This window comes from Heloderma suspectum, chromosome 5 (assembly GCF_057233095.1).
Source record: "Heloderma suspectum isolate Gila_16-S chromosome 5, 16-S_ref, whole genome shotgun sequence".
In the NCBI taxonomy this organism is placed as follows: domain Eukaryota; kingdom Metazoa; phylum Chordata; class Lepidosauria; order Squamata; family Helodermatidae; genus Heloderma; species Heloderma suspectum.
The window spans coordinates 192,516,748-192,528,894 of record NC_139462.1 but is presented as its reverse complement, the minus strand read 5'-3'; the positions used below and the strand labels follow the sequence as shown (position 1 = coordinate 192,528,894).

General features: G+C 41.4%; 1 protein-coding gene across 13 annotated transcripts in view; it reads right to left on the bottom strand.

Moving 5' to 3' along the window:
• Positions 1–334: 334 nt before the first annotated feature.
• The window catches only part of SGCE (sarcoglycan epsilon), a 51,536-nt gene continuing 39,723 nt past the window's right edge, over positions 335–12,147 (bottom strand). For 7 of the 13 annotated variants that reach the window (XM_084858779.1, XM_084858783.1, XM_084858786.1 and 4 more), the window contains 5 exons: positions 11,463–11,674; positions 10,579–10,605; positions 9,060–9,248; positions 3,104–3,147; positions 617–917 (listed from right to left, as the gene is read on the bottom strand). In XM_084858779.1, the coding sequence (XP_084714905.1) occupies positions 901–917; positions 3,104–3,147; positions 9,060–9,248; positions 10,579–10,605; positions 11,463–11,674 (489 nt within the window). In that variant the 3' untranslated portion in view covers positions 617–900. Of the gene's footprint in view, positions 918–1,040; positions 1,205–3,103; positions 4,371–4,651; positions 6,177–9,059; positions 9,249–10,578; positions 10,606–11,462; positions 11,675–12,147 lie in introns of those variants that run through there. The other 6 variants (XM_084858785.1, XM_084858781.1, XM_084858787.1 and 3 more) reach the window with 4 other exon arrangements.

The window sequence follows — 12,147 nt, the reverse complement described above, 5'->3', positions numbered from 1 at the left end:
TACCAAAGATGACATCAAAAGATTAGGCATTTTTCAGTGATTATCTTCCAACAAATGTCTTCATCAAAATTGAAGTTCAATATACTGTGTGTTATGATTCCCCCTTCCAAGGCCATAGCAGTGTCTACAGCCTCAGGAGGGGGCATCCACCATATTCTATGAGCCCTGTGATGCTCTGCCAGAGACCATGGGCTTGTTCTGTAAATATGTGCATTGGGTTTTGTTATACAATGCAATAAAACACTAAAAATCAAGATCACTTATTACATAGAGTGAGGCAGCCTCCCCAGCTGATTTTGGTGTCTTGGAAAGGCAGCAAATCGTTAACAGACTTAATTATTACTGTAGTTTTATTCCCAGCGAGGAGAGGCACGTGGGATTTTCTGCCCTCGGCATCAAAATACTTTGACAGGACTTGGGGACTGTGCACTTTGACGTGGGGACGGACAGACGACTTTGCTGCTTCGCTTCAGGCAACAAAATATCTTAGGCTATCCCTAAAAGCATTAGTAGGCCACCAGGGTATTTTTTAATGTTTTTGCTAATTATTCAGAAATTCGTTTGGACTTAGTACTTGTCTTTGTACAACTTCTCTTCACATAGTGGAATACTGCTTAAACTCTAGGTAGGAGAAAAACAGTTTAATATTTGTTGTTCATTTTAAATATCACTTTAATATAACAAATATAAAAGTTAGCATTTTACAAATTTGTTGAAAATGTCCAAAGTACAAAAAGATACAGTACATTTAATAATATGGAAATGATCACATCTGACACTGGAATATTTAACGCTGTAGGCATGCACAACTCATGCATCACGGAGCAGATAAGGAAATAAAAGATGATCTTGGCTGTTCTATTTAATTACAAATGAATTGCTTCTGTAAGTTTTCTTTCCTCAGGGATACCATTTACCTGTAAATGACAATTCACAGAAAAGTGTTAGAAAAATCAGGTCAACTGAATGTGGTATTAAGTTGTAAGTAGAGAATCTGGGAACAGCTTTGTTCACCCTTAAATAAGAAATCCTTATATTAGAACTTCAGAGATCATTACAACTAATTGGCTGAGTGACTATGTAGATCAAATCTGGAATGAACATGTAATTAAAGTTTTTAATCAGTGGTTTTTTGACAGAAAGAAAAACAGGACTGATTTAATACTTGCCTCCAATCTTTGGAATGTTGTCATTCGAAATTCTCCTTTAGTCCCCGAAAGCAGTAATAAAAAAGACTATTTTGAATACAGTGGCTCCCAAAATGGGTTCATGTACGAGCTGAAGTAGCTTGAGAACTATAAGTCCATTAATGTATGCATAATTCTTTACTTGGACATAATTTTTTTAAAAAGTTTTTTCAAATTGAATAATTTTCAGGATTGTATCTCTGCTAGTCTGCACTCTAGTCCACAAAAATTTGTGGTATAATAAATTAGCATTTTCTTAAAAAACGACTAAGTGAAAATGCTAAGTGTTGGCTAAAAGAAAAATCCTAACATTTATCTGCCCAAAGAACTACTGCTATTGGGAGGATTAAAAATAGAATAGTATAAATTAATAAAAACCCGTATTAGCACAATACTTTATTAGCCCACCTCAGATCATAAAATATTGTGCAAGCTTTTGAGTTCTCCTGAACTCTTAATCAGGTCAGATGGTAAATAAGGCAAAGGTGTGTGGCTGACGTTAAAGCCACACACTAAGACTGTAATCTCTTGTTTTGATTACAGTCTTAAGATGGAAAGGGGAGGGGGGCTGCGGACGTTCAAATTAGGCTCTACCAGGTACTAAAATGGTTTCAATGTGGGATTCTCCCAACGGCTGTTGGGAAGAACAAACAAACGATAGATCCCCCATTTTTGAAACTAAAAAATTCAGCTGTTTACTCAAAACCATGCCATCCTTAACCAAAACACAGATTCCTTGGTAAGTGGAAATACAAGTAGAGAAAAACTAGACTGTTTTTATATTGATGGAGCTGAAGATAATTTCATATGGTGCATTAGGTTAAACAAAGTCGATGGAAGCCAAGCTGGGTGGGTTTATCTAGTGGTTGGAGGGGATGTATCCATAGAGAATAAAGTCCCAAGTGGTATACGATCATCTTCATCTGGTATAGGATCCTGCGGGTGAACAACTAAACATGGTATTCTCCAGGTAGCAGTGTTGGCCAAAAGAAAAATGCAAAAAGGCTTTGTTTACCATCTTTCCTGATGAGAACTCTTAAGAACTGGAAAGCCTGCACAGTATTTTGTGACCTTTTGAGTTGGCCTAATAAAAGTAATTATGCCAATGCAGATTTTAGCATTTTTCTTTTGGAGTTTTTAAGGTGCCATAAGATTCTTCACTTCTTTTGCTCCATTTGAGTGGTGGTGTTTTTTGCCTTTTTATGGTTATTCCTACATTGCCACAAGTGAAAATATTTTTAGATTAGTTCACTGAGCCAGTATACATAGAAACAACTGAATTATTACAATTTTTTTGACAGATCTAAGCCTAGTGCACTCTGAGAACTAAGACCAATGCAAAATCTATCTACAGTTTTTATTCCTCTCAAGTTTTACATTGCTTTACTTTTATGTATATTAAAAAAACACTTTTATGTATATTAAAAAAACACTATTAGCCCAGTCCCATGCAGCATTAGGCCTGCCCAAGCTCATTGATTTCAAAGGCTTAAGGGCACCAATCTACATAGGTAGCTGTAACACTACAAAAATACCATGGGCCACATTTACCAAGGAAGAAAAAAAGACACCTGGGAATCCTGTCTCTTAGAAAAGAATTCGGAGTGCAATCTTCATCCACAGGAGTTTCACTGTTTCAGTAGAACAGATGCTGATTGCGCCAATTTCTATTTTGATCCCATAGCTGCTTTGAATTTTATATCTATATGGTTGTTTATACACAATATATAACCCTTTAATTCTACTTTACATCCCCCACCCTAGCCCCCTCACACATACTATTTGTTCTGGGAGAGCTGGCTGATCCCAGAAAAATGCACTACTGAATTTAAAAAAAGAAATACTGCAATGGTTTTGTGAGCACTTTTTGATAACCTGAGTAGGTTATATTCTGAGGTTTTAAAAAATAAAGTCACCTTCTGTTTGCTGCTGTGGAATCTGAGTCTGATGTGGCAGGTTCCTATAAATAATAAAAAACCTCTTTAGAATATATATATGCTATTATGAACTCTAAGCAGTAAAAGCCAATGTTTCTGCTTTTGTGAAGTAATTCACAATCCTCAAAAGGATGAAAGAAAACATCAAAATATTGCATCTGTTCTTCATTCACAGAAATCTGAAAATCCCCACATGCTTAAAAAGGAAAGATGTGCGGATGCTTCCTGATTTATACTCCAAGAATACAATAAAGTCCAAAGCTGATACGATGGATCCAGACTAACAGGGCAATCCTACAGTCCCTGGGACAACATCCTAAAGGTCACAGGATAGATCTGAGATCCCCTTCCAAGTCTGGAGAGAGAGTTCCAATTTCTGATACCTCCTCCGTGACCCCACAGAAAGATCCAAGCCCCTTACTTCCACAATGGTCCGTGACCCTTACCTCCCATTTTCCAATGGGGGCTTGGAAAGAGGGAGGATTGGGGGGGGGGGTGGCAGAGCAGTGGAAGCGTTGGATCTAAAGCCACCCCCAGCCACACTCCCAACCAGAGGAAACATTTAGACATGTCCTAGAGCTGGTCTAAATGATTCCACCTGCCATTGCTCACAATGAGAGGTAAATTATTTTAGAAAAACATGGAGGTCAAGAAACAATGCTCCTTCCTCACTTCTGCCCAGCTGGCAGAAACCCAGCAGGGCTTTGGAAATGTCAGAGAGCTCTGACCTAAGAATCCTCTGACACAAAGAAAGGATTGGGTCATGACTCCTAAGTTTGTTGTTGTTTTTCAGTCGTGTCCAACTCTTCGTGACCCCATGGACCATAGCACGCCAGGTCTTCCTGTCTTGCGCTCTCTCCCGGAGCGTGCTCAAGTTCATATTCATTGCACCGGTGATGCTATCTAGCCATCTCATCATCTGCCATCCCCTTCTCCTTTTGCCTTCAGTATTTCCCAGCAGACTCCTAAGTTAGTTGAACTTATCTCCCACTGATTCCAATGGGAATTAAGTCTTGACTAACTTGTTATATTGGTTTCAATGAGACCCATGTTACATTAACATATTCTGGATCCAACCCAATACAAGTTATGGTAATATGCTCTCCGCAATTGCTAATGAGGTCAAGGTGCAAAAAAGAAGAAGCCTTATTTATAATTATTATGATGATTACTATAATCATTTGCTTATCTTAAGTACAGATGGATTTTCCGTTCCCAGAGCTCCACAAGGATGTTTCACTTTGATCTAGTGGTGAAGGATATAATTAATCTCAACTGGGATCTTTAATGCGTAGTCACATCGTTATATGTTTTATGACAGGCAGAAAATGAAGGATGTCCTATGCACAAAAAAGGAGCTTAAAGGAAAGTTCAAAGTAATAATCTGACGCATTAAATCAAAACTAAAAATAATCCTTTGAAAGAATGACAGATCATATTGTTACAGGATCGCTTTTGCTGCGGTATTATTTTTACTGCATGGGTATAAATAAATAACTGAAATAACTTATTTCATTTTGTAAAGCAGCCTGTTTTGCTTGTTCTGCTCATTTGTAATTAGTCTTTTTTTTTTGGTTAAATGTATTTGGAAAATTGTCATAACAACTTTGGATCTTCTAAAACACGCGTGCGTTCACACGCACACACACCTCTTGCTTCCATTTGGCAACCTGTCATTCTTCTAGACCTGTTTAAATCAGTGCAAAACTATTCTTTCTTCAAAAAGATGGAAATTCTTTTAAAGAAAAAATGATATATCACTGTTCCTTGCATTTCAGGGTCTTTTGTCTCAAATGTTTATAAACATTATTTTCCTCTGTACCAATAAACTATATAAATGTGCCAACTGAAGATAAGCATGTATCTGATGGGGTAGGCTCTAGTCCATGGAAGTTTATGCCACAATAAAATTGTGTCTTTAAGGTGCCAAAAGGGCTCTTTGTGTGCTTCAGCAAAGATGGCTGATATGCTACTGAATGCAATCCACATCCTCCGTCTAAAGTTGTTGGTAAACCTCCCATCGATTAGTTACAATTTTTAATTGACTCCATTGTTTCCTTACCAAATCCTCATTTAGGACCTCTGTAATTTTAGACAGGAAGCAATTTTATAACAAGAGCTACTTATGTCCATCATGTTATAATTGTAAGTAACCATTTATTTCTGGGTTTGGTACACTGGCCATTAAATGGCTCTAAATATCCATTGGAGGGAGTTTAGGACCATAAAGTGGCATCGTACACTTATACTTATGTGTTTCCATTTCCTTTGATACATTCCTTCAGCAATTCTTTGTTTGCCAAATTCAATCTGGCCCAAGCTGGTTCTTAATCACCAGGCTCACTGTGGACACGACTTCTCAGTCAAGAACTGAACCAGATGAAATGTTAGGAGCTCACTTGTCTCATATGCTGTTAGAAGCTGCATGTAAAATATTGGTAAGGAGACTTGCATTTCCACAGGATCGTTTCTTGCATTCCTTGCTATTAAGACAGCTACTCTCCATTTCTAACATGCACACTTTATAGGGGCATTAAGAAGAGCTCCTTTGCTATGGATAGCCAGATGTCTAGGAAGAAAGTTTCCTCGGGGTGGCCTGTGGTGGAGCTGAGCCAGATTCTGGTATGATTATTACTATCTACTTTAACTGACTGGAATGACTGCACAAATTGCAGCAGCCACAAGTGCAACCCCAATGTGGGATTCAAACGGCATCTCCATGTCTTGCAGTGAGTCCATGTCCAGCCTCTGCCCCAACCAGCCAATGGTGAAACTAGCAACACTCCGGTTCAGCACACTTAATATCCCTGGCCAGGCATGTAGGGATCGCGGTGTCTTGTCTGGAATCACTTCCCTGTGCCCCATTTCCCACAAGACTGCTGTGGTGCTTCCTGGCAGATCAGTCTTGCGTAGCTCAAAGTCTGAACATGGAGGTCATTCTTCCATGATCTCTATGCAGGTGTGCATTGAACAGAGAGGGCAGCAAGGTAAGAATATCCCCAGATGACAGACTGTGCAGCATACGTTGTGCAGAAACGATCTACGTGAAGGCCTAATCAGGACAAACAACACGCCAGTCATAAGCTGGGGATTCCACTGAAGAACCTACATTTATCTAGGCAGAAGATGTACAAGCAACGCACATGTTGTCTATGCAGGCATCCAGGTCTTGCGACTTGCACATCTCCACCATGAGGAGCTGAGTAACTCTACCTGCAACATGTGCATCTCCGTGCAGAGGAAGGAGAGATGTGCAAGGTCTCTCTGTCACACAGGAAGTGTGAACAGAGGACAAGCAAGCCATACTTGGGCTTCTTCTTAATGTGAGAAACAGCTCAACCTGGAAGCTTCCACTGAAATTATTGCTACTCAACAGTTCAGTTGGTATCAACTGTTGTTCAAAAACATTGGGTTGGATCCAGATTTAGGTGTACGCAACTGGGCTGGTGGAAGCATACTTCCCTGCCTCATCCTCCCTATGGCAGACCCTTCAGCACCCTGAAAATGCTATCCAGAGGGTGTGGGGACCTTGCTGAATGTGGGGAGTTGTAGTGCAATGGGGGACAGCCAATCCCTGAAAATTGGGTGGAGGCAGAGCTGGCCTTCCCATGAAGAAGGGTGAAGCTCCTGCCTCAGCTGGTGAAGTGGGAGGAGCAGTGAATTATGCCCTCCCTCTACCCCATGGGTGCCATGCCACTGGGCGGGCACTGCTAGACAGGCAGGTGCTCCAGAGAGCCCTGCCAGCTGCTCTCCCACTGTGGCATTTGCTGAGGCAGGACAGTGGAGCTGATGGGGCTCTCCAGATCAGCCACCTGTCCTCTGGCTCACCCACAGGATCCTTTCAGGGTGATTCAGACAGTGGGTGGGCAGGTGTTATCTCTGAAGAGCATGGCTATGAGGGGAAGGATCCGTCAGAACCAGGAATTTGGGCCTAGCAGTCTCTCTGCAGAGCTCTGCTGGCCGCTTTTTACAGCGGGTGTGGTTCTTCAGAGAACAGCAGCAGCAAAAACAACAGTTGTGGCAGAAATGGGGAAGTAGGTGGGGGATACAAGACACAGTGGGGGGGGGGAAGCAGGGTTGGGGGAGACAGTGGGCAGGAGGCACAGCAGGGGGGAGATGGTAGGGGGAAGCATGGTGGCAGGGAGGCATAGCACCCGGTGGCAGGGAGATGCAGCGCACAAGTGGGGGGAGATACAGCAGAGGTGCACAGAGCTCTCCTGCTTCCTGTGGCAGGAGAACTCGTGCAGGCCCTGGGTGGAGGCACCTTCCATGACTGCCCTTTGGTCCACAGAAAGCAGATCCTGGATCCAACCCACTGACATAAGGTTGCACAAGACCCTGTAGAGCAGTGTAGGAGGGGGCATGAGTAGCTCCAAAGGGAGAGTTTGCAACATTGCCTCCTCACTACATTTGCAGAAGCTGATGCTGGATTGAAGCCCCTTCTGTGAATAGAAGGACATCTTTGGATCTAAGCCAGGCTATCCTATACACACCAGTGTTTTTAGGCTGCATTTAGTATCCAGTACATTTTTGTTGTTTCATCATATATATATATATATAGTACTAGTGAACTCAGGTTTCCAGATGCCTATCAGTTGGGAAGCAAAATAGGGACACCTAAAAATAAGATAATGGTTTCTACATACTAAAGGGACTCCCAAGGTTCACAAGAATATATAACTTTGTAAATTAGAAGAAAATGTAATGAAAAAGCTCCCTGGGGATTGGGACCCTGTCATGGGGGACTAGGAGGCTTTAACTGACCTGGAAGTCTAACGGTGGTTTGAACATGGATTTAGATATATAAATAAAAATAAAACAAATCCTTCCTACCACCACTGCAGCCCTGGTCTGAATTGGACCCTTCATGGCTGTTAATTGCATTGGGGAATGGGAAGCTCCCATTTACTCCAATGGAAGCATTTTCCCCATGCAAATAGCAGGTGTGGGGCCCCCAATCCAGACCAGAACCACAGTGGGGGCAAAGGATTAAAGTCCCCTTACTCCCTGTGTCAGGGTCACAATCTGGATCATACGGCCCCTCCCTTCAATGGCTATTTCTGAACACTTGTATTCAAGGGCAAACCCTATGATTAATGTAACATCTTGTCTGGCCCAGTGTGTGTGTGTGTGTGTGTGTGTGTGTGTGAGAGAGAGAGAGAGAGAGAGAGAGAGAGAGAGAGAAAGAGAGAGAGTGTCTAAGCAAAGCAGAATTCAGGAAGACTGTGAAAACTGATCAATTTAGTCTAGATCAGACAGCAATTTGTGTCATGGAATGTTTGTGTCTGTTGTAAGGGTCACATTGAGGGGGATGCATTTTCAGTCTCCAGACCTATGTGCTCCTGTTCCTGATGCTATGTAGCTCATATACTCATATAAGGTTCCCCTTTAAAGCTTACAGATTCAGAGCAACCTTCATGTCTGGATTGAGGGCTGTAAAAATGGGTTTGTGGCTGGCTCTATATAGCACAGCTGGTGAAGGCTGGGGAAGGGGCAGGAAGTGTTTTATCCTTTTCCCACTCCTGAAACTCCCCTGAGAGGTCTGAATAAGGCTGTCTGGAGCCACAAAGAAGAACACTAGTCTTAAGTGATGGAGTTATACTGCAGTATTTTGTTGCAGGTCCCACTTGTTTAGTTATAATTTCCAATGATATCAGCTTGTATTGTGTGATACACCCAGGAGCCCTTGAGAGCTTGACTGTTCTTTAAAAACTGTAATAAATAAGCTTGTCTTATGGAAATATATTACAAAGGTAAATTACTAGAGTGTAACAAAAGGCTTGCTGATTTAAGGGTGCTTCCAGGTGAGGCTTTTATCGTGCAATCACCCTGCCTCATTCAGGGAATTTTACAGGGGGTCCAGAAAGAAGTCAATAGATCCATAAAGAAACTCAGTTAAAGTATCTCAGTTGCAGACACCTGTATTGGTACTTACTGCTGTGTTTGCATCAGTGGCATGCTAGTATTGTCATAGCTGTCCGGGTGAACAGGTGGTACCATCTCACCAGTGACTGGGTGAAACACAGGAAGTGTTGAGAGAGGCCATGCTATCTCTCGGTTTTTGGACATTTCTCGAAGTTCTTTTGTGGATTTCTGAATTGCACTGTGGTGGACCAGCTGGATGCTAGATCAAAATGAAACAAATTTTCCCCCATATTTAATAGAATGGCCAGTCTTGTGAAACTGAACAATACAAAAACACATTTCAAGGAATTTGGTAGATTACCGCAACATAGTTTCAATGGACAAGATTTGTATATAACAAATACTGCATTTAAAATTATTTAGAAAGAAAAAAGAACCCCCCAATTATTTTTACATAGGGAGTAAGCCATATAAAGCTTGCAGGCTGCATCCAGTCCTCTAAACCTTTTCCCACATTCTCAGCTGGAATGCCTGAGAGCTAAACTAGGTGCGACATTAAATGCCTGACTGCATTTAATATATCTAGCTTTTTTCTCCTAAATAACAGCTGCAAGGGGGGATCAGGATGGGACCACATTATGCAGTGAGGTGGGGTTAAAGCTTTTCCCCACCATCTCAGTCCCAATGAAAACTCATCCCCCGGCACCTCTGTTGAAGCTGCAATGAGCTCCAGGAGGGAATCATCAATTGACACCAGTGGCGGCTTGTCTCTTGAAGAGCAGCTTTAGGGAGGGAGGGGAACCTTCACCAGGACCATCATGGGGCGAAAGGGACAGCACACACAGACACCTAGCTATTATTGAGAAAACTCAGACATATCAAATTTAATATCTAGATTGGCCCTGGCTGCAGGCCTGGGAAAAGGCTTGGTGGCCTCAGTGTAACCTGCTGGCCTCGCACAGCATCCCTGTGATCGTCTAGACTATGAGCCTTCAGTACTCATTACACAGATGGCCCTCTATAGAAGCCTTCCCCAATCTGGTGCCCTCCAGATGTGTTGGACTGCTGCAACTCCCATCATTTCAGCCAGCATGACCCATGCTGGCTGGGAATGATGGGAGTTACAGTCCAACACATCTGGAGGGCATCACGTGGGAGAATGTTGCTCTCTATAACCAAGTGCAAATACTATTGCTTGCAATTTGGTACATTTTATACTTTGGCTTCAGGTGGTTAGTTAACAATTATTCACAAAAACCGCACTTTACACCCATAGCGCTCCTTCCACAAAACTGATTTTTAAAAAATATTTTCATTACCCTGTAGAAATACAGAGAGTAATCTTGCAAGCCACAAGGCTGAACTGAGTATTAATATTTTCATCCTGATCTGTTTTATTATGAACTGTTAAACCCTTTTTATTTTGACCTGCTTAGTTCCTCAGGACTCTACATTTTTCAAAGCAGCCATCACAGAGATGAAGAACAAGTTAAGGAGAATGAGGATGGTATACATGTATGAAGCATGACAAGCTACTGGGAAATGAAAATTAAATGATGGGAGAAAATAACAGGAAAGAAGACACTTACTCTGGTGTTTGCATGTTTCTCTTTTCCCTAAAAATAAAACAAAAGTTATGAATTAAATAATAGCATTGGTATTTGGAACATTAAGTCTAATTGCTGATGGAAATAGTATATGATGTGGAAATGCCAATCCTGTTACAATGGATCGTGATCCCAAGAAGCTGTATACATCTGCAAACAAAAACTGCATGTGCAACTGGAGTAGCCTTTGCCACAGCAGCTCTAATAACCAACGAGGCAAGCTGCACCTTAACAGAGGCTTGCTTCTTCAACCATGGCAGCAGCTATGGCAAAATTTCAGAAAGAGCTTCAGCTGCGCATGACATTTTTGTTTCTGTATTCATACAACTTGTTTGAATCATAACCATTTAATGCATTTACCACGAGGTTTATGAGAAGGCATGAATGAAGGCACATAAAGAGGTGATATAGATGGAAGACACGTACACAGAGAAGTGAATATGCAGGTTAAAAAGACAGATGCTGGACTAAAAAGTTCCTAGAACATGTGCATGTAAAATGGAAGAAATTCTGTTGCTTGCTGCTTTTCTTTTATGTTTTTGGCTTTTATAACCCTAAATTCAGTTCACAATCTCCATAAGGTTTATTTTAACGGTTAGAGACTTTGTTACCTGTAGCGAGCCTCAAATTACTGTCAGGTTAAATAATTTTATGAATGGGTTTCTGAGTTTTGCAGTTTCTTAATAAATTTTGAAAGATTTCTAGTTCCAAAGGTGACTAATTGTAGCAATTTGATTTTATTGCATGCTTTAGAAAATACTAAGAACTGTTTTTATGAACTGAATTAAGCTCACCTACTAAATTTTTCACGTGCCTGTAAACTGATAAAATTATACAATCATTTAGTAACATTTCAAAGTACTCACACTCCTTCCCTGCGGCAGCACATGATATAAGCAAGTATTAGAAAAAGCACCAGTGCTATTGCAGACGGTACTGCTAACGTAATGAGGAAATCCGAATAATAATCTCGGCTTTTCAGATTTTCAGAAGGTGGCTTGTACTCGCCACCATCTGGTAATATGCCTTCTCCACGGATCACTTCTTTATAGGTAGAAACATGCTGTGTTTTATCAACCTGATACCAAAAAGACAAAAGGTACTTTAGACAGCAATACTTTTTTTTTTAAATGGCAGTCACAACCCAGTCAACAGTGCAGCTGAATAAACTCCATACGTTCCAGGAAAGCTTAAGCACTAGCCTTCCACACTCACAATTCATTTTTAAGTCTGCTTTATACCACACACTTTCTTTGCAAAAATCAGGTCATAAAATTAAAGAGAAATGACACTTTTGGTCTCAGAGCCTTTGCTGCCTGAGTCAAAGGACAAGCTGCCCTGCCCCTCCCACTGCTATGCCATGTAAGCTGACTGGACGGGACTGTCAGTTGAATCCTGCTTCCACATTAGAGGTTGGGTAGTATCCACCACACCTGAGGGTCACAGGCTAGTTTAGGGAATACAGGACAGGTCATGTGACGCACACAGCTCTATTTGCTAACGAAGGGGAACAATCAGGGGACTGTCACTTCAAAAAATGCTCTTCAACAT